Consider the following 23,799-nt stretch of genomic DNA (forward strand, 5'->3'; position numbering starts at 1 on the left):
GTTCTTAAAACGTTCAGTAAAATTTGTTGGGGTTTTTTAAATATGATTTTTACAAATTTCCAGATTCTTAATCTGCTAAAATGGTCTTGATCTTTGTCTTGACAGTTTTCCTATGATCGACTGGCTTAACTCAGTACAGATGGTGGGGTTCTTTTAAGTCACCGACATCATTTCTTATAACACACTATTATTTCACAATATTTACATGTTTTCATTAAGTGGCACCATCCAAAAATAATAAATACATGATTTATTTATTCAATATTTATGTTGGTATGTATTAATTTATTGGGTTTTATACATACGTCTTCACTTCATAAGACAGAAAATGACTATGTGTGAACTTCACAATAATTATTCTTGCCTTGCTATGTCAAGTTTAGGTGGACATTGAATTTTTTGACTGCAACACGACAACATGTGAAAAAGCTCTGGGATTACAAATGCTTTTGAAAAAGTATTGTACTCACCTATTATTTGATCAAATGTAAACTAGGTAAAACAGTCACATTTTTATTTATATTAAGACATTTTCATCAAAAATAAAATACCGCATGGCTGTGTCAGCATTAAGTTTCAAATACAGACACAATATTGGAAAGTGATTATGGAATAAATATGATGAGATGCTCGGCCCTGTGCTTTATTGCCGTTTGGAGCTGTGAAATGATTGATGGCCGGGATGCAGATACACTTTCACAACAATAATTCTCAGCTCCTCTCTCTTAGCAGGCTCTTCAAAATGCATCCAGTGCGGTGCTAATGTAGTGGAAATGTCATCATAGATCAAACCTTGAAAGTCATATTTCAGTGATTTTGCTCACAAGCATTCCGTGACTTAGAACAATCTATCAACTAGAATCTGCTTGTGCCCCCCAGACAATCAATTACGGAGCACAGGTACAGTGGGTGTAGAGGAGGAGTTGCATGCAGGTACTAAGAAAGGAGGACTGGCTTATAATTAGCATGTTTCTTCATAAAAATCATTCATACACTTAATTACTACACATATCAAGGCTAAATTTGAAGGTCAGCATAATGTCAATCCGATCATAAGAGATGGTGTCATGGTACACTGAGCCTCACCTGATAGGTTCTTAGCAAGATCCTTACGCTTGTGTGGTAAACCAACATCTTTAATCATCTGGTCCATCTCAGAGTCAACCTCACTGCGACTAAGTCCCTTCAACCTGGCGTAGAAGTAAATGTGCTCCTCCACAGTGAGCCTAGAAAAGTTTTACAACAGCATGAAAGACTAGTTCAGCTAATGTGAGAAGGGGGACAAGCGGCCTACCGTAAAACTATTGTATTTCTGCCCATTTAAATGAAACCACTGACACAATTTTTTTAATGCCAAAATGCAATACTATTTCAGACTTAGATATTTGGCATTCCAGAAACTTTTTAGCAATAATAAGAAAATAAAAAACTTGCTAAATATGTATCATAAATAATTTGTCAGAGGCATTTTACAGGAATCATTTTCTAGTGATGGAAGTTACCAAGGAAATTAATTGGGATCTGCTGTAATTAGGCTGTCACATTTGCATTAGGTACCAGATTATCAGTTAGAGGCAAAGAACAAAGAAGTGAGACAAAGTAAAAGAGAAAAAAAAAAGGTAACACATGGCGATCAGTAAAGGCAGTTTCAGGAGAGTCTTGTAGACGGTATAAATAAAGGTCAATGCATTTCAAAATAAACACCAAATAATTATGTGTTGCTGGGGAGCCTGAGTCATTACAAGGCCTCATTACATAGAAAAAATACATTGTTGTGCAAAGAACCACATACTTCCACTTTGTAATTCAAAGAGAGAGAATGACTAAGCCTTGTTAATTCACTCACTCATTAAATAGGACATTATGCTGCGGACACATTCCCAAATACTTCCTAATGCTGTCTATGTCGGTGCGGATGTCGTATCCATGGATGAGGGCTGTTCCTGATGTAGGTGGGAACAGCCCGGTCAGAATTGACCTATGAAGAGAAACAAAGGAAAAAAGCCAGTTTATTAAAAGTAATAATAAAATAAAGATTACCCGAGCCATAATGTCAAGTTAATTTCAGAATGGCTTAACAACAAACAAGATCAATATTTGGGTGACAGAAAAAACTGTTGACAAATGTGAAGAGGTGTGTGAGAGCAAGACAGACTACAAACCTGACTGAGTTACTTCAGTTCAATGGTAATAGGCCAAAATACTAGCAATGATAACATTGAAGGAGAATGGCCCAACACATTGTATGTCATGCTATATACAACTTACAAGGCAATTTTACTAACCACATCTGACATTAAATAAGTAAAAAAATATATATATTTTTTTTCTGACATGTAACAAATTTAAATTATTGTAGTAAGCTTAAGTGAACTAAAACAGGAAAAGTCTGACCCTCTGGTTAAATGTCATTGAGATATAGTTTTGTGTCTAATTATTTCTTAGTTTCTACTGCATTTACTGAAATAAATGTATTTGGCTTAATGTTTTTATCTCTATAATACAATATTATAGACATAACATTATACTATGTATAATTATACTATGTATAGACTGTTTTCTTTCTTAAAAAATCATAACTCTTAAAGCAAGTTTTTTCCCTATATCTAAAGATTTTTATTAGTATAATATTTATTTCCATCATAAGGTCCAGGATTTAATAAAATCCACCGGAACAGTGTTTTAGTGTGTGACAGAGTCCTTACTCTGTCCTTCCTCTTATTGTTCCCTGTTATGTTTCGTTCCAGTGGCTCAGAGCAGACGTCTTCCCTGCAGCCCTTAGTCTTGCATCGTTTGCTCTCTGTGTCACTCAGACTTTCTGGGCCACTGGATTTCATTTATTTTCTGTCAACCAAAACCCCAACCAACCTTTTTCAGCCATTTCCCAAGCAGCAATTAGATAACTCCCACTATCGGTTGTAATAGCTGACTCTTTCTGATGGATGTCTTCACAGTAAGATCTAACCTCTTCAAAGAAGTAAACTCTGAATACATGCAGCTACAGTAAAGTCAGCAGTTTATGTTCAATTCACACAAAGGTTGAGACAGATTGGAAAATACAAGAGAATTAAATAATATGCCTCACATTGTGGTTGTTTTTCCAGCTCCATTGTGGCCCAAAAATGATGTGATCTGATTCTCATAGAAGTCCACGCTCAGGCCGTCCACCGCCAGTTTCTTCCCGGTCTTGTAGATTTTGACAAGATTGCGAATTGACACCCCCGCTTTCACACTGGGAGGTGGTCTTTCAAAATATCCTTTATGAAAATACACATAGGCCCCACACAGAGAAACAAGGAAAAAGCATTTAAAGAGAAAGGGAAAAAAACTTGTGTTATGAGCAAAATAAATTCTGAAAAGGCAAAAAACTAAAAAAGAAAAAAAATTATAAATTTACATACGAAAAGTACATCAAAATTAAAGAAAAAAATGATTAAAGTTTTCATGTTTACAGATTGTTTAAAAGTGTAACATCGCCATCAACATAAATGCTTTTACGTATTAATGTTTTGTGTTTTTTTTCATTTAACTTCTGTTCAAAGCAAATCAAACTAAACTAAAATACAATATCAAAAAATGACTAACTTAGAATAAACAAAATGAAGTAAACTGCTAAAGTGTTTACCACACCTGCATCAATATTCACACTAATGTATTTTTGAATAGTAAGAAAAAATATAAGAGATAAATGATTAAATAAAAACTACATAAGCAACAAATTAGATACGTTTTAAAAAACTGAAGAAAAAAAGAATAAAATATGCATTTCAAAGTATAAAGGTCTGCATCAATTGCTTACATTAATTATGTCTTTGTTTAGACCGATGTTTTAAGAAAATGAAAACCATCAAAAATTATTCTAATTACACATGATTACTCATATTCTGAGTTTAGCAAATTTCTGAGAGCCCATTTTGATCTATGAAACATTCACACAAATGCACACACATGGACACAGAAAAGCTAAACAGAAAGCAACAGGAACAGAAACTTGTTACTTGTTACTAGGAATGTTAATTGGAGTTTTTGCTTGTTTTTAGCAGTTTCCTTCACTTGAAACTCCTGCTTCCCCAATCCCCTCGAAGCACAAAGCACCATTATCACCAGATGTGACAAATAAGGTGCTAATGTTTGTTCGCAACCCTCCTCTTCTCACCTCCAGGTCTTATCAGAACCACGTTTCCCACAGGACATAAACAGGCTGATGAGAATATGATCAACAATTGCACACCAAGAAGTGAGAACAGAAAATGAAATGGGAGTTTACCGATGTGCGCCCCAGAGTCTGTCAGCAGATCAGGGTTGTTTTCAGCTCCTGGTGTCATCCCACACCAGTAAGAGGAAGTGAACAGGAAGTACCATGGCTTAGGAATCCCATATTGACCTGCAATCAAACAAGGAGAATGATCATCATTTTTTCATACATGTTGGCTTAAAAATATACAATGAAGTCCAGGAGGTGCAAAGCGTAAAATAGAAGTGAAGGAAGTAAAAAATGATTCATTCAGTTCAGAAGAACATTGGTGCATAGATATTAATAAAATATAGAATTCTAGTTCAAGAACAACTATAGATTATTGTTTGGTGAAGTGATGTTGAAACAGTCAACAAATGCTATTTGGAAAAACTATTAAGAAGAAAACAAATGGCTACATCACAAACTTAATCTTTTAATAGTTCATTACAACATAAGTTTCTTCTGTGGAGCTTATATTTGCACTCATAGGCCTGAATTTTAAATTTGAAGTGAGAAAATCTACTCTAATGACCCATTGAATCCAGAGTTACAACTAAGAAAGATGAATTGCTCTACCCAAACCTCATTTGAAAACGATTCTCATTAAATCTGGAACGTTTATTATACTGTCCAAACTCATACGGTGAAAATGTTGCCACAGCGCACGAAAATACTGTTAGAATCTTGTTTTGCTAATATAAGTTACCGTGGTCACTGAGCATGTCAGTTAACAAATGCAACAGCTTATTCAACTGCCACAAGGAAACTAGTTTAAATGCTATATTATTCTGCTACTGCTCTTAAAGTGAAAGTATAAAATCTCCACTCCTTGCACATTAGAACAGCTTTTATCAAACTTTTATACTATGTATATTTCTTCTAAAAAAAAAAAAAAGCAGACAATATTGGACATATACTAATAATTTGCTTCAGATCATTACCTGGGAAGACATTTTCAATGTACCAGGTTAGCACCCAGTATAAGACGGCGTCAACGAGCATCATGGCGATGGAGACAATGAAGGTGTATGGATCCCCCTCCTCGGGACTCCTGATAATGTTGTGCCACTGTATACCAATGCCTTGCTCCTCATATTTGGAAAAGTTCTCGCACCCATAACCAAAGGCAACACATGACAGTAAACTCTGAAGATGGGGAAAAAAAGCAAGAACAAAGAGTTTTAGTTAAGCAAAATTCTTAACTACTCAGAAAATATGCAAATGTTGCACAAAGTTCACCCTGCTCCTTTTCATTTGCGTGCTGAATATGTAATAGGGGCGAGCAGCTGGTTGTGTTAACATACTGTACTGTAAAGATGGGAATGGAGGAATCAGCTAAGCTTGGATCTGGAGTCTTGGGTGGATGCCTGGTGAGCGGTCCCAGCCAACAGAGCTCGGCTCACCAACCAACTAAAAACAATAAATGTGTGCTTTTCCTTTTCATTTCTCAATGAAACTAGGAGATTACTAATTAGGGAGTGAGCTTTATGAGGAGACGTGCTGAGTTTTGTTTCCCTTCTAACTACAGCCAAATTCACTGCCTTTTATAAAGTATTCCCATCCATTGAAGTTGATGTCATTGTCTGTCACATAAAATCCTCATATAACGAATTGACATTTCTGATTGGAAGGTAAGAAAAACACAAAGTTTTGCATAACTGATAAATTGAAGAGTTGTGACAGTTTCCATTTTTCTTGCAAAGTCTGCATTTTCTATTCAACCTCTTGGTCGGTAGAAACCTTTTGCTGCGACTACAGACTACGTCTTTACATGATTTTTAGGGTTTTATCGATTCTCTGTAATGTGTGGACATTAATTTTCAGGTTTTTCTATGGAGTCTTAATTGGTCTGTACTTTGAATAGGCCACTCTTGGTGAGCTGGTAATTATGCTATACGTTTCATTTTAAGATGGTAAACTGAACAGGTCTTTGTGAGATGTTCAAAGGGATGTCATTTCATAACCTAACCCCAATTTAAACCTTCCCAAAACATTGTCCCCTGTTCATTGGTCTTCATGATACTGATGGTTCACTGAATAAATTTAAACTGAAGACCTTGCAGGACAGTTGTATTTAAAATTAAACTGAATTACACAGAGGTGACCTCTATTTAACAGCTATGTTAATTTTATTAGAAAGTATCAGAGTAATTGGTGGCTGAATGATAAGTTTAACAACCTTGTATCATTTCCATTTTACTTCACAATCACACAATTAGTTTTGATCAAGCACATACGTAGAATCCTAACAAGATCAATGGAGAGTTGTGGTTGTAACATGACAGAATGCGAAAAAGGTCACTAAATTTGTGTATTTCCAAAACAAATTGTTTAAAATTAATGAACTAAATGATTGCGCCATAAAACGTCGAGCTAATGAAAAGAAATGGTTGAAAAACCATCTTTAATTACCGAATTTAGGTGATGCCATGAGAGACTGTTGCCACCCGACAAGATGGACAGCCGAATCCATCTGCTCCAAACAAAAATCTGCTGGATTTTTCATACAGCGGGAAATTGCAAATGATGGTTTGCCCGCGTGAGACATCATCTGCCATGGCCCCTCGTTCCACATTGCCATGTTGCCCGCCAGCTGTTTCATCACACCTCATTTGCTCGCAGCATTTATACTCCTGCACAAGTGTTTGCTGAAGCTTGAGAGACGAATCATCACGGATAGCCGAGGTTACACAACTACACAGAGATGTAGAGAGAGGACAAGCGAGAGAGCAGCTCTGTGGCTGACGCCAAGCCTCTAGCCTGCCTGCCTCCTAACCCTGCTGGCAGCATCTTGCGTTGCCCTCCACTGCCCATCTGCCAATCAGTCAACAGATGAGGGCTGACAGCAGGGCGAAGGGCCACCCATCCTTGACCTCTGTATGAACGGCTGACAAAACAACAAGAGCCCAATCCTTTTGGCTGTTGAGAAAAGGGCACAAGTTGGGAGGCAGACAAAACAAGCCCCCTCTTATTGAACACATGTCAAACTGGAGATTTAGACATCATTCAGCTGGCTTTGGACAAAATCCATTGTTAAGAGAAAGAGTAATCAAGGTGGCTACTCTTTCTGTTCATTTTTGACAGTTATGACCGGTATTCTTGGAATGACAGGCAAGGAACCCCACAGGGATAAATATGTTTTTGTCTAAAAAAGTCTCCTTTACAAAGTGTTGTACCCATTCTTATTCTTAGATATAATTATTATTCTATCTCCAAGATGAAAATAAGTGGGGGTACACTGTACTTTCTTTTACTAAAATCTTTTACAGAAAAAAATATAGTTCAAGCACATTAAGTCAATATTTTACAGTATGCAGAACTACAATTCCAAGTCTTTTGTTGTGGTCTCAACGGACTTAGATTTTTTTGAAATTGTTTGAATTAAAAAGAGGGTCTAATAAAATTAATTTTGGCACAAATTCTTAATTCCTTTTAGGTCTGGACTTTGCCCCTGTTACATCTGGATTGTTCCACTGTGAGACAATAAAGGATGTTTATATTTTTTCTGTTCTATACATCCATGTTCAAGTTGTCTCTGATTTCACTGCCTGAAAGAATACATGCCCACCGGATGATGTTGCCACTGCCAGCTCTGTGCAGTCATTTTTACATAAACATCAATAATCTGAACAATTATAGAAATGCAAAATTATAGTCCAATCCACTATGTTGTTTTGTTTTAATTAAAGTTTTAACAATTGTTTTAGAGTTGTGATTATATAATGTGTGGACCAAGGCTTTGCCGCAGCTAAATGTGAATCCTAAAAAAAACTAAACTGTCATTTCCTCTTTGACTTTGTACTGTGTTTCAGAACAAATGCTGAAATAGACAAAGCTCTATGTAACAGATTGTGAAAATGACCTTCTTTTTAAGACACTTCTTTCAACTGTGGATTCCAGAGTATGCCAGTGGAGTCATGTAACTACTGCTTGCTGTCAGAAAACCATAGATCAATTAATTGATTTCAAAGAAGAGCCTGAGAAGTTCCACATTATTTTTGTGGAAGCTTAGCAATTTTCAGGATTTTCCTGGACTTAATGGCTAATTGAAAATATCTCTGGTTATAAAGTACAAAGGAGGTTTAGCCCCTCTCCTATTTCTATCTCATTAAAAAAGAAAGGAAGTGGTCAAAGCACAGCAGAATTGTCTTTGTTTTACCTCTGTGCACTGCCTGAAGCTCTCCCTTCAGCACACAGGTGAATATTGTCTTTACAAAATGGAAAAAATTCGTTCAGATTAAAAACCAAAGTATCAAGGCCGCTGTGTGTTAGGGGGTGGGGTGTGTTAGCCTTGGAATGATGTGGTTTTATCTGAGCTGAATGAAAAAAGGGAAACTACACACAGAGACCAGCACTCTGACAGAGAGAAATAATAAATTGGATGGTGGTTTGTGTCATTATTGCAGTTCCAAACTTGGGGAGGAAATGCAAATGACCCTTTAGGGTTTTTTCCAAGACCTAATAAGAGCGTTAATCTAAACAGGAGTTAATTTTGTTTCCAACACTGAACAGCCAACTGTGGACTTTAAAGACTGGTTCTAATGTGCCATTAAGTCAGTGCTGCAATAAAAGTAAACAAATGCTTTTGTTTGGAGCTGGGTATATTGAAATTCCTACATATTCCAGAACATTGACTGGGTAAGCTGAGGTCTTCAACGGAAGCAGCCATGAATTTGGACACACCCAAGAAGATTGATAATCAGAGAAGTTACCAAGAGGCTCATGGTAACTCTGGAAGAAATGCAGGGAACTACCGCTCAGGTGTCAAAATCGGAGAACTGTTCGTTATACCTGTAGCAGGTTTGAAATGAACGAGTGTCAAGAAAAGAAATAAATTCATTGTTGAAACATATAGCCCTGTTTGCAGTTTTCCACAAGCCATAGGAGACACAGCAAAGTCAGAGACTTTGGATACTTTAAATCAAAGCAAATTCATGGTGTAGAATTTGCCATGAGTCTAGTCAAAGTTCAGACTTTCCATTTGATATTCCATTCACTTCACACATTAATGTTTGTGTTTATAAGAGGACATAATGTTGTCCAGTGAAACAACATAAAAACAGTGACCATAAAACATCTGATGCAGCATTTCTGAAGCAGGCAAAATGCTGCATCAGCAAAAATGCTGTTTAAGGATGCATTGGCACACACCTCAATCAAGAATCAAGATTTCTCATCCTTCTATCTTCAAGACGCAGCGTGAAGACAAATAATACCACAAGTTTAATGAAGGTCACACAGAAAGGCTATGCTGAAAGTTGAGCAGCGGTATACTGTTTGTTGTTACTCAGAAACAGGAGAAAATACAATAAAAATGTCTTTTCATTTATGCAAATCTTTTCTGAGAATCCTCATGTGAAAATATAGCAGCGCAAACAAACCGTAACAAAAATTTATGGAGACATCATGAATACAAAAAGCATTTCCTAAAAGCAGCCCCATTGTCATTTAATGTCACTACCATCCTTAATTCATTTGCAAGACTTCACAAATCCCATTTTACCATCTGTTGGCTTGCAAAGACGATGACAAATCTGAGATGGATATTACTGGTGCTAGAGGTGAACTCACTCCTTTCACTATAAAATACTCTGGGTCTTTTTTTTTTTAAAGGATCAGTGAATAGACATAGGACGAACAACTGTGACTTGAAATTTTGATCAAAATAATTCAAATATAACCTTGGAATAACACTGAGGATAAAATCCACTCATACTTGTAATAACAGCAGGAGAAGATATAATAAAAAAAGAAACGTTAGAGCTAAAGATGGACTTACCACAGCCACCTTGGCCCTGAAACCCATGACGTCCCTCCAGGCGTAGCAGAGGCTGTGTGGCAGGTAGAGGAGAAAGAAGATGAGGCCGCCACACGCCGCCGCTAAATTGGCCTTAGAGAAGAAGACGCTAATGAGGAAGCACTGGGAGATGGTGGCCAAACAGAAGACCAGCAAGAAGACAAAGATTACTGAGGGGTCGCTGTACTGCAGGACTTTGCCGTACTGTGTGTGAAAAGTTTGGTGAAAAAGACAGAGAGAAAAGTTAGTCTCAAAAACACTGCAAAGTTCCTAGAGGTAATCACAAAGGCAGGTTGGGAAGAGAATGATCATCAAAGCAGATTTATCACAGAAACAGACCACACAGAGTTATTTTAGAACATGACTAAAACCTCTCTTGTTCAAAACAGATTTCCATCCATCTGTTGCAGCAGGTTTGATTAGCTACAACTCAGATACATCATGCATGTCCTTTCTCCTTTTGGTTGTACTCTTTCCAGTTTACCTTTTGGGGAATTTTCAACAATTTGAGGAAATCAAAAATGAACAGAGAGGTTTCAGTTCATATTATAATTTCTGAATTTGTATGGCTTTTCTAGTTCCGGTAGAGTAAAAGATGATTTTGGTTAACACCTATTCGCAGTGATGTATACCGAGTTTGGCCACGGTATTTAAATTTTCTGAGACACTGAATGTTGGGTTTTCATTATTTGTAACCCATAATCGACAAAATTACAATAAACAAAGGCTTGGAATATGTAAATCTATGTTATTTTTTCTATAAAATAATATCTTTCTGAGATGATTGACAAGAAATATTGCACTTTTACACCATATTCCAATTTTTTTAGAAGTACCTTTATTAGCCTAAATATAGAGGAAAATTCGAAAAAATGTTATATATATAACTTTTAATGTGCAACACTTTTACTCTACCTGTTTGATGAAGGACCATTCTCTAATTTTCAAGAGCTGCTTGCAATCTATTCATTTTAAACAAAATCAGCAATGCAGTTGTAGTTTCTGTAACTAACTAAAAGAAACCTTTGCACTACTGGGGAATATGGTTCTTCTGAGAAAGATTAAATCTCATTAAAGAGAAGTTCCATGATGTAAAAGCCTGTTAAAATCAAAGAGAACATTTAAGGTCAATTGAGGTAAATTAATTATCTTCCAAGGTCAAAGTGCTGCTTAGGATAAAGCTATTGTTATTACTAAGATTAATGAATGACCAAATCTCTCCAAAACTAGAGTCAGGTCCTTTGAGCCAGTTTTAAATTATCCTTAAATCACCTTGAGTGTCAGAGTTAGAAGGAAAGCACTGATGGCTAGCGGCAACATGCTGGAAATCGCCCAGGTCAGCCAATAGATGCCGTTTCTCAGGCCCATGATTCTCACGGTCTCCTTCAGCCGCGCCTCTTTCTCAGAAACAACGCCTTTAACGATCATGGCCACTGAATAAATCCATGCTAAGGTTATGTACATGGGAAGAGAACTCGCCAGCGATCGTAGGAATCTGAAAGGTGAAGGAGCATTACCAGAAAAGACAACCACTGTTTATTTCTTGGTACAGATGTAATGTATCATCCTACATTACATTTTGTACCACAGATCTAAAATAAGAAACTAGCAGCATAAAGAACAACAGAGCTTTTAATAAATGTGTGCAGTAATAAACTTATGCAATAAGTTGATGCATTCTCTTTAAACTCAGAAGTGATTTTCTTTTGCTCCAATAGATAAATGTGTTGATAGCTGAATTATGAATGAAACTAAAATAAATACAACATAGTTTTTTTTAGTCTCTAGTAGGCATCTATCACTATACAACAAGAACACACAAAAACATAAACCAACTGGACTTTGGATGGTCTCTATAAGGTTTTGAAAAGATAACATTTCGTTGCGTTTTCCATGTAATAGAGCACTATAGATCCCCAACTGCTTAGAGTACACAGAAAACATCTGTGTGAAAGAATTGCTCAATCCTGAAGGCAGAGATGAACCTGGTAGAAAACATACATTATATTGAACACGTGGCTCACATTTACTTCATTAGGTCGGTTATTAGAGAACATAAAATGGACAACATTGACCTGGTACCGATACTAGAACTTCACCAAACTGAGGTGACAGGGGTTCACGTAATTTATTGTTTTGCTATTCACAATGAAGCAGAAGGATGCCAACAAGCACCTGAAAAAAACAATTCAAGATTTCTACATCAGTAACAGATCCCTGGGGTCTATATGGTGCTTTCTCTTTACTAGGGGTCCTTGATGGGGAGAAGCACCCATGCCTCCAAATTCCACATATAGGCTGGTTACTTTAAGACTAAGGAGTTGTGTGTCCAACAAGCTGTCGCTCAGTGAAAAGAGCTTTAATAAGTGAGTTGCTACAGTGTTAGCCTAAAATACTGTAATAAATAGAAAACACCAATGAGGTTTCCAGCTTGCTGGTGGAACACAGTTAAACTGAGAGTGACATCATTCCAGAATCTTAATATGACAACCAACTTAAATGGAATCCAGCACATGTATCACCCACATCATGCATCAGAAGGCCCATTGAAACAAGAGATTAATCTAATAATTAGCTTCATATTCAACCTCCTGTGTAGTGGCTGACAGAAAGGTGAAATGAAAAATGGCATTTCTTCGAAGGTACATTGCATCTGACCAAGTTGGGACTCTCATCCTGAGAAGTGTCTGGTTTAGAAAGGTCAGTGGCGGAGACTGATGACTTGTTAGACCCGTGCCAGTGGTGTTGTGAGGAGGGGGTCACACAACAGTCTATCACACAAATGTCACACAAAGTTCCTTCTTTCTTTGAACATGGCATCAAGTGTGCTGCTTCACACACAGCATGTAATTGTGGCTTCTTGGAGTTTTCCATTAAAGGCTTTTCATTTTGGCTTGTGGAAGGGGTGAGTGAGGGAAGAGAAAGACCTCTTCAGTTCTTCAGCTGGTTTGCTCACAATACTGACCGATATTAAACCCTTCAGTGATGATACTATGGATTTGGAACGCAGTTATTGGAGTAAAATATTTACCACCAAGCAGAAATATGGGAACAGCAAAAGATCTATTTGGAAAGTTGATCAAACAACTCCTTCACTGAATTGATCTGATGTGGGAGCCATGTATGGGAACACTGCAAATAAATCCACCTGGGTGCCAGACAGTAAAATCATTATCTCTGCTATAATGGAAGAGAAAACAAGTGCGCAATGACGGAGGACCCAGGTGCATGTGACTAAACTGCTTGTTGGTAGACCTTATCCAGATACAGCGTTTGATAATTACCATTTGATTCACAATTATTATTAATGTGCTGAAAATGGCTGTGAAATTATCATTTAGAACGAGCCTGTGATCTGAATGCACAGGCACTGCTCTGGCTCCTACGCAGCAGGCAACTAACTCAATTTATTGTTATTAATGTTTACAAACTGTTGAGAGCTCGCAAATGCATTAGGCTGATGGGAAATTACATTTAACCCAGCTGCTCGAGTATCGGTTTCTTATTTATCAGCCACATTTTCCAATTAAACTGCTCAAATTGATTACACTCATCCCCAATAACCATCATTTTTACTTCATTAAATGCGCCGTCAAAACAAGAAGTTTTTGACGAGTGTGCAACATTTAAAGGGGGTCCTGCTTCACCGTGTGAACACTAGAGGCGTGGTTTCTTTTAACGCAACAGCTTGTGTTTATTTCTGCAATCACAAAAACACATAGCACCAAACATGCACTTCCCAAATTATAAAAGAGGAGCAATTACAACTGTATCCTCTGATTACAGGAACAGAAGAAAACACAAGTGCAGTTTTGGTTGCATGCTTAATTAATTAGATGGATATGGCTGATTAGAAGATTTGCAGATAATGATCTGATTCTACGCTCATCAATTAGTTATGATTAACAAAGAGAGAGAGAACCAAAACACAAAGCATAAACAGCTTTTGTCCAGAATGACCTATGTGAGATTTACTCGTAGGCAAAAAATTTTTTTTTTCCAGGTTCCAAACTTCGTGGACTTTGAAAAGCTCTAAAAACGGCTTGCATAACCTTCACATTTTATGCTTTGAGTTTTGATACGTTCAACTGAGCAACCCTATCTTACTGACCTTGAGCAGGATACTTATGAGCACACATGGAACTGTGAGCAGAACAATGTTCTCTGTGAACCTGGAGGACCAGAGTGCGCCATTTTGAACACCAACGACCCGCAGCACCTCCTTAAGCCGCAGCTCCTTCTCCAGCACCAGGCTTTTAATGGTCATGCACACAGAGTACATGAAGGCCAGCACCAGGAACATGGGTAGAATTGTTCCAATACTCTGGATAAAGCTGGGCATTGAGGAAAGCAACCATATAATATCAGAAGTCCGTCTTCACAAAGAGAACTCACCGTGGTTATAAACATGGAAATTGTACCTGCCAAACAGATTATTAGAAAGTACATTTACAAAGTTTCTGGGTGCTTCTTTTTTGGTGACATTTGCTGAAACATTCCAGCTAGTCTACTAAATAAAACTGAACAAATAATAACATTTTCCTTTACTTTTTCTGCTAAAACATAAAAGAAGAAAGACAGTCAGAAGTTTGAACAGGGAAAGCTCAGACTATTTCTACGCTGGGTTTTCTGTTTAGATGCACAACAAATGTACTTTTAGTAACTTTCTTGAATTTGAAGAAACAAATACAAAACCTGCTATTTAGCAAATTTAAGCAACTTTGCTGATTAAAACTAAAAAAGGGACAAATCAGTTTGAACTAATTTTAGACAACGCAAGGCTGTGCCTGTGATTTAAAGTTAGTAATGTAAAATTCCAACTTTTTGTAAGTTCTAGATACTTCACTCTGAAAGACTTTGTTAGCTTTAGGTGGACAGAACTGATGTAAAACAAATGTTAAATCCACAAAGGCAGCCTTCCACAATGTTTGTCTTCATTTATTGAGTCAAAAGGACATGAAATCTCCTTCGGAGATAATAAAAGTTTTAAATTCCCAAAGAACAAACAAGACAATCTGAGCAGCATTGATGGACTCGATGCCTTCGAGGTGTTTTCATTTTTACGCTGAGCTAACCTTTATAAAGTTGGTGCATCAGCTCAATCGAGCATTTAGTGCTTCAGCTCATGCCTGAGATGATGTACGATTTGATGCCGTTACAACACAATAAGGCAATATTAAACTGGTTTCATAATGCCACCAAAATGCCATGTCAATATCTCCTACGCTGCCAATATAATAAAGTGCTTCCTTTGATTTATGAGACAGTGAAGGAGAGATATCAAATACGCTTTGACAAAGTGTTCAACATTAATGCTTGCATATCTATAAACACCGGAGATGTAGTGCAAGCAAAGCTCTGTTCAGCACAAATAGAAGGATGAATGAACCATGGAGAATCTGCTGTCGCTGGAGGAACAGAGCCTTTGTATCGAGAAAATACCGGTAAACACCTGATGAAAGCACATCTCAAGAGCGCGTGCAGAAATTAGGTTCTATTATTACTCTGGACAAATCTTTTTGAATTCCTGACGTTAAGGATCAGTTCGCTCATGCATCAATCTTTCTTTTCAGAAGGATGCTTTTGCATCTTTAATCCGTTTTCCCCGTACAGTTTTCTCCACAAACTACCATGAATTACCCCTTCAGTCAACATTTAAAGTGGTTACTCTGAAATTTTCCGTGTCAATCACAGTGCCATCCACATAATTGGCATTCCTTGTAAGGATTAGTCGAAAGTGTTAAAGTAAAACTGACAATGTGGTTTAGAGATTTTGTTTTATATTTATTCACAGAAGAAAAAAAAAAACAGAAAGTCATTTGTTTTTTTGTCAAGTTCTTTCTGAATATTCTGATAAATTTTAGAAAACGAATGGTGATTGGGTTATTTTAACATATTTGTTGGCAATAAAAGGCATTGTATTAACAATATTGCAGATAAATATCAAAATAATATTAGGTTGGCTGCCTGGGTGCCAAATAAAAAATTTTAAAACCCTCATCTTGGCCTTTATTGTGTCAATGGTGTTGCTGCTCTGTAATTAAGCCATTGTGGTATGTTCTGCTTTTATTGCTCTTCATTGTATTATTTATTTTTTATTTAGTGGGGTTAAGCAAATTATTTTTTATGCTTTATTGCTCTGTAAATAAAACGGATTTCAGTTTGCATAACAAGGAGTAAATATTTATAACTAATAGTGTAGGAAAGGTTCACAGTTCTAGACATCTGTATTCAAGCATGAATAAGAAATGTTAAAACAATTTTAAGTCAGGGTTCTCAATAAACAGTGGTACTTTGCAAAACAGTATCGAAACAAAAAGTGCTTATGGTGAGCTGCAAGAAATAAAAGTCCTGCTGCATTAAAAGTATAATAGGAGAAAGTATGATATTTCTGAGGACACTTACATAACCCTAAAGAAATTGATCGTCTTTCTAAAGACATCCCAGAAGATTAGGGAAAGGATCATTTGACATCGTGTCCTAAACGTTCACACCCATATCAACTTAATCCAAAACCCTGCACTAGCTTACGTACATAAAATCGTCTCTTTGAAGAGACAATTAAATCGATACACAGTCACAAATAGCTAACTGATAAGTATGAAAGCCTCCAGTAAGATGCACATAAAGCAAGAATACTAATTCTGGCATTATCTGCTCCAAACAGGCTGCAGCGACTGACGTCCTGTGTGAGTTAACTCCTTCTGTGACTGTTTTCTCCCTGAGGAGGAGGAGATCAGTCATGCACACTGTGTCTGACACTGACAACCTTGCCACCAAGACTCTCGTGAATTATACATCTGCTGATCGATCAAAGGTGCTTAAGTAATAGAACCTGAGGCGGCCCGTGGGCTGTGGGGCTCCGGTAACATTTTGAGGCTGGCCTAAATTTGGGGACGTTGTTAGACGGATAAATCGAGAAAGAGAAGACTCACCTCCCTCACAGGTTTGCTTAAAAAAAAAAAAGGTTCCGGTCTCATTTTTAACAAATATACCATTTAGGTTTTGTGCTTGAAAAAGTGAAGTTCTTACTGAAAGGAATAGCCTGTATTTTCTTATTTAGGTTCTTTTTGTAGCTTTTAAGAATCACATATTAGGAATTATTTCTGTTTATTTTCCAAATAGACAAATTGCATTTGCAGTTATATAATTAGTTTTTTCTCTGTTTAATAGAAATGGGGTTTCATAGTGTAGTTAAATGTTAACATAAAGAAACTAGTTTTATTAATATATACTGTTTGGAATATTTTTAGCAAATGAAAATGCTTTAACTAGAATGTGAGAAACTATGTAATATTTTTCAACTGGGAAAAAAAAACCCAAATCCAAAATAGGAAAATAGGAGAGTAAAAGAAATAGGTTAATTAATATAATGCAACATATTAATATTGCCAATAAAACATTACAATTATGTAATTAGCATACAGCACAGGAAGTGTCAGTTACTCAATTGCTAAACACCATGTTTAATTCTAATAGAAAATTTTCAACCAAATTCAGAGACTGACAAAGTAAGAAACCATAAGATGTTCACATGCAACTCTCTCAAACACAGCAGCAAATCAACAACAGATGTCGGAACAAAAAAAATAAATAGTGTCCAGATCTCAGTCTAATTGAAAGTCTTTAAAAAACCTCAAGTGACTTCTGCCCACAAGCCTAAGTAAACCAAATCAATGTTGTAAAGTAGTTTTGCCAAATTCCTGCTTACCGAATTAAGAGATTAACAAAGTCATTGTTGCTAAAGCCGGTTCTTCAACCGCATGATTCTTAGTTCTTTCACACACCTTTTAATTTTGGCCTAAGTTCTGTGTATGAAATAATGACAGCATGGATTTATGTTTTTGTACGCTGCAGATTAAATTAATATGACCTTTGAACATGGCAAAAAACAGATTTTTATTATGGCCCAAGTCTTAAAACCTTAGAACTGAAAGTAGACATTTCTATTTACTATGTCTGCATGCCAATTTCTGATGAAAGCTTGATGCATACTTTGCTTTTGCTTGTGTACAATGAATAGCTCTGCATTTGATGCAGTGCCGGCTTCTTGTGAAAGTGTCTTTCTTCATACAATATGAATCTCAGCTAATAACCCTCCTGACTTCAAACGTGAGGATATGTAATGTTTTGAGCTTTTTAGACTTCCTTGCTCTTAAGGCTTTTTGCTTCAGCGCTTTCAAACTTGAAATAAAATACTTCATACTCAAAATGAAAAAATCTACAATGGTCTTCAGCTTGCATGCTGCTTTGCCTTAATAAAAATCTGTTTTGGACAAAAAAATTATCTTTCCTGCACTTCTGAGCAGTCCAGCTGTCTCACCAGAGACTCTTAATGGAGGACACTGCTGCCGTTTGGCATTTGGTATGCAAAGAACAGTCTATGTGTTTGTCAAAGTACTTCTCCAACACTTTAACTTTTCTCCCACCAGACCAGGTGCTCCCAAAGTCTTTTAAATGTTCTCCAACTCAATGGGAGCTGTCATCCATCCTAAACTTAAGAGTTCTATACAGCCACTCTGCCATAAAAGGCTGATTGATGGAGGATGCTGTGCTGGCTGCAACTCTGGCTAGTTTTTAAGCCCAGCGAAAGACATCTAAAGCTCTATCAGAGTGACCTCTGAGCACTTGACTCACAAGTCACTCCGTCTGACCAAACAGCAGAGCTAAGTCTGCTTGGAACTGGAATAGAACATGTTGGCTATATTAAAATATAACCTAAATCTGACAGCAGTATTAATATGATCATCCCACAATAAAAATTGGAATGACAAATAACTTTCAGTTGTTTTGAACTTCAACACTTCAACATTAGTATTAAACACAAATACTGATGTTGACATAAACATGATGCCAGGGCTTAGTTATAGGTTTCATAACTAACGACATCCAATATGTGTAAAGATCCACAAAATAGGTGGTTGTTATAGATTATTTTTACATCTTGTTCCCAATGTGAAAGACAGAAAAAAAAATTACTTAGTGCCTGTGTTCAGTCTTGTCTTTTAGAAATTCCAGTTACTTCAAATGCTTTAGTGGGCAACTTTAGGCACTTAGCTATTTTATTCCAATAATTTCCCGACTTAGTTATGACAATAAAGAAATTTGAGTAAATGGTATGTTCTCCTTCTTTTCCCTACCTTGAAAATTGGTTAAAAACATACTGACATCTGTGTCAACACTATTTAAACCCCAAGTAAACTGAAAGTTATTAATTATTAACCCAAAATTGTAGAAACAATGCTTTGCTAAAAGCTACTAATTACTGATTTGGGATTTATTGTCAGCTGGAATTACAAGTACAATTCTTATAAGTGTTTCACATTTATAAAAAATGTGAAACATTAACCATTATCCTGCTGCAATAACAAAATATAACAATGGAGATGAATGGGATAAAAATACAGTTAAGCCCACACAATTAACATTTTAGTTAGACTGAAAGATTAAATATTAAAAGATTACTTTAAACCTCAATTTGCAAGGGATACGAATATTTCTGGACTTTACTGTAGATATATTTTATCTAACTGGAATCTGGAATACTGGAATATTTTAAGTGTTTCATTTTTTAAAAGTTTTCACAAATATAAATGAAAAGAGCTATAAAAATAAATTCATGGCTTAAAATTATATAAGATATGACCTATCAGGTAGTAGGTAGGGCCACCACGATTTAATCATTTTCACAAGTGAGAGAGAGAGAGATTACAGTTCAGCTTGCATTAATTTACATTTTAACAGAAAGATAGTTGCACTGCATATGGTTATTGCAACCTGGAGAAAATGCATTTTCTTTTGTATCTTGTACATTTGAGAAGTAATACATTGTGATCATTATCATTGTCAACAGTCCAGATTGACCAGCTTCACTTGAATTGAGTTTCTTTATCCTGCTCATGAAGCCATCAAACTAAAAGATTCCGAGGAATTAATCTTTGCATCGCATTCCTTACAAACCCACCACTTTTACTGTAAAAAGTATCATTGCATCGCTCAGTGTGAATGCTACGAGATCGCAAAAATGTCCCACAGGAACATAAACAACAAGCTTTAACATGCTCTTATTGTTGATTCAGGCAGCGTTGTCATGCCATAGTTCTGCACTCTGAGAATTACTTTGGTGGCAACAGCTGCTTAGATCTGTAACTCTGAAGCTGAATTAGTTTTAGTAGAATATGTTAAAATATGTCCCAATATGTTCAGTGAATTTAGACAGGAAGAAACAAATCTTCTAATACTAGGAGTGATACTGCCAGTTCATTTTTAAAGGACCTATACAAATGTTTTCTTTTTTCTGTTGCGCGTTAAAAGACATATTTTTCCACAATTTTCTTATGGAATTTTACAGATCACCAGCATCGATTAGTCCAGCATGCTGCTGATCTGAGGTAATGGTCTATGCATATAAAACTGAATGTCTCAGTTGAATTTGTTCTTGTAAACAAGTAAAAAAATAAAATAAAATAAAAATCGCTATAGATCATCTCTGCTTGTTTCTGTTTCATATCAATTCTTTGTGAATGTGAGACCTGCTGATGTGGAGCAGCACCTCAGGATCCAAACAAGACATGCCTTTGATTTAGGAACGTGCAGCAGAGCAAAGGCTGCTGATAAAAGAACATTTATGTGATATCAGGGCCCTGCAGGGGTCTGGCTGCATCCCACGCTGCCACTGCAGGCCTGCGCTCAGTGTGTATGAGACGGTACTGGGAGCTAAACCAGTTTGGTTATCTCATGTTGAAAATGCCAACAGGGTCAGCTGTTGTTGAAGCTGCCCAGATAGCTCTGGTACTTCAGGTGTTTCACTGCCAAAAATGCAAAGGGTTGAACTGAGGTAGGAGAAAAGAAAAATATTGCTAACGCAGGTACAAGCATGAGCTTTAGGGTTCAGTAGAGAATATTTGGATGCTGGAAATGTTGTTTATGTAAGTTTTGAAGGAAAAAAAACAAAGTTTAAAAAGAGCACGATAAGTTCTCATAAAGCCAATGATGTGATTGCTTCGGGCTACTGCCAAAACAATTCAGTGTGCATAAATTACATATGATAAACTTAATAGTTCATTTTCTGTTAGTATAATCAAATGTATATTAAGTCATGTTAGAATAATGGGGAAAAATCATATAGTAATTAAAATAAAAAGTCTATTTATTAAATCTAGTGTACCTCAGGGTTGTATATTTTTTAGTATAATTGTTGACCTATTCTAGTCTGTTATATGTTTGCTCAGGATGCTGCTGTATATCTACTTACAAAACCAAACATGAGATTAAGCATCAGCTTTGATTATTTGATGCATGTCCCCTTATATAAGACTAGTGGCTGTTGAATAATGTCAGCGTTGTTTTTATTTTGTAATGTATTTAATTCCCGTTTTGTGATTGTGTCATTTTAATAATTGTGGATTTTAGTATTTCAAATGAAAATTAGACTGTGCATTCTAATCTAGTAAATTTACATGTTGATGTTCACTTTCCCTTTTAAGCAAGCAAGATTGTATTATTCCATTCAGATGGTATCATTTACTGTCGTTTTAAATCTGTCCTTTACTTTAAATCACATATGAAAGCAAAGGAGGCATTTAGTTTTTGAGAACAAAAACGAGAAATGGACTAACACATCAAAAATGTCAAAATACCTCTTCTATCATATTCCCTGGTAAAATAACTGAGGCTGAAAAACAGTTTTCCACAACATGGCTTTCTGTGTTTTAATGGTTCTTCCTTTCTGTGCTGTCATTCTGAATAATTTAGATCTAAAAGGGTAGTTTTGAATGTTAATAATTTAAAGAAATTGTCCAAATCTCTTGACAGGCAAAGAGTTGGTCTCTGGAAAGCTGTAAGACACCTTTTTGTGCAAATATTTGTTGTGTTTTCAAATGCCACTGTACACATGTAGCATTAAAAGCTGTATGAAGTCAAGTGACGTGAAGTTGAGTTAAATGTTTTCATACAAGAATCTATCAATATCCACTTTGCTTGTTTAAATTTTGCATAGCGAGAAACAATATGCAATTGATTCTGAATTTTATTACAATTATCCATCTTATTGATGACATCACCTGTTTTTTTTATTTATGGAGATAATACCACTGCATGGTTGGAAGCTTTTTCCGTGTGGCATCTTCTATTTGATGCTGAATGTTATCAAACAGCCCTCTCTGTTTTAAACATTTATTTCTTTGATTGTACATCTGGGGAAGATCTCTTCCTTACTTGAATGTTATGATTTTTGTCTTTCCTATTTTGAAGGGAACCTAAGAAAAGTTGGCCATTGTGTCACATCATATTTATACCTCAGAAAAACAGGAGGACATGTATTACTAAAGTAAATAAAGGTACTAAAGTAAAATGACTCAAGACATACAAAATATTAAAAGAAAAAATAATCAACTCTACTAGGGTTTAACCTTTACATTCTTGTCTTTCACCCATTTGTTCCCATGGACATTCTTTTCTATTTTTTTGGTCACAGTTAAATGTTTCAGATCAAACTAACTTTACCAGCCAAAGATAGCCTTGGCAAATTTTAAATTACCCAATTTTAACATTTTTCAAATTATGATTTCACTTAGTAAAAAAAAATACGCTATTCAAACCAAGAACAACTAGTTGAGCCAACCTTGACTTCCACAACTGCCATCAAACTGTGAAGTAATTGTGGCATATTTTAATTTCCAAAACTGAATGAATTTTGAATAAGGTCAGGAGCTGATGGTCAGAAATTCTTCTTCACTATTTTCTGGTGGAGAGCTGAGTTCATGGTTCCATTGTGTTTGACATACTCAGATTTTCTTTGTCAGGTATTATACTTTATTTGAAAGAAGAAATGTGTTATTTTCATATAAAGAAATTGAAGAAGGTGCACTTGGGAGAGAATGAGATACAGGAAAGCATTGAAACTCTGACTGGTATCTTAAATAATTAAACACAACCTAATTATAAGAAAACTTCCTGTGGTTTGGCTAAAATCAATACTTTTGACTTACTCTGGCTGTTTTGCTGTTTTCCTTGATTCTACCTCCCTTGCTGGCCCTCAACATATAACCAAATTCCCTCTCTTCTTTAGGTATTCGCTATTGGACACAAGCATAACAGCAAATGTATTAAAGAAAAAAGCATGATGGATAAACTGACACATTTTTTCAGCAGGGAAATCTAAAAGTGCATAGGTAACTAATAGGGCCATAATATAACCATGTGGAACATTGAGAAGCGCCTCGAGTGGATAAAGTGGTATCTCTTGAAAACCTCCTTCCTCTATCTCCAATCACACACTTATGATAACAGAGAAAAGCATTTGTACTCACGCATCATCAACAAAGCAAGGGTATGGGATTTGCTGGACGAAAACACCAAGCGGCTGAGACTTTGATGTTTGCAGTCGTATAACAGCGTGGTCGATCATGTCCTGCAGGTAGGCAAAGCCTCCCCAGATGTAGCGCAGGTCGTTAAAGGAGTTGTCCCTGGCTCCAGGAGACCATGACCTTATTAAAAAGAAAGTCAGACAATGATATGTTGCTTGAAAGGGCAAGTAAACCACAAACTGAGCAGCAAGGCATCTATCCTGACTATTTTCAAAGTCATTAATAAAATAAAATAAACAACTTATTCTGAAAAGAAAAAAAAGATGGTGTTGTGGAACATAAACCCTCCTCCTCTGGATTAAATCTTGATTTTATTTATTAAAGAAAAAGTTTACCATTGCATAAATACTTGGAGCTATACTAGATAAACTGGCTACCGTCAGTTCTGATTAACAAAA

At 36.2% G+C, this 23,799-nt stretch overlaps 1 protein-coding gene across 4 annotated transcripts in view; it reads right to left on the reverse strand.

Annotated features, from left to right (window-relative positions):
* LOC111610924 (ATP-binding cassette sub-family A member 1-like) overlaps positions 1-23,799 on the reverse strand; it is a 222,433-nt gene that overhangs the window by 113,434 nt on the left and 85,200 nt on the right. For 3 of the 4 annotated variants that reach the window (XM_023346038.1, XM_023346039.1, XM_023346036.1), the window contains exons 14-21: positions 23,345-23,521; positions 14,146-14,368; positions 10,017-10,238; positions 5,179-5,383; positions 4,268-4,384; positions 3,086-3,257; positions 1,847-1,978; positions 1,087-1,226 (exon numbers count right to left, since the gene is read on the reverse strand). In XM_023346038.1, the coding sequence (XP_023201806.1) occupies positions 1,087-1,226; positions 1,847-1,978; positions 3,086-3,257; positions 4,268-4,384; positions 5,179-5,383; positions 10,017-10,238; positions 14,146-14,368; positions 23,345-23,521 (1,388 nt within the window). Of the gene's footprint in view, positions 1-1,086; positions 1,227-1,846; positions 1,979-3,085; positions 3,258-4,267; positions 4,385-5,178; positions 5,384-10,016; positions 10,239-11,306; positions 11,530-14,145; positions 14,369-23,344; positions 23,522-23,799 lie in introns of all 4 variants that reach the window. The other variant, XM_023346037.1, reaches the window with a different exon arrangement.

This window comes from Xiphophorus maculatus, chromosome 14 (genome assembly GCF_002775205.1).
Source record: "Xiphophorus maculatus strain JP 163 A chromosome 14, X_maculatus-5.0-male, whole genome shotgun sequence".
Lineage (NCBI taxonomy): Eukaryota > Metazoa > Chordata > Actinopteri > Cyprinodontiformes > Poeciliidae > Xiphophorus > Xiphophorus maculatus.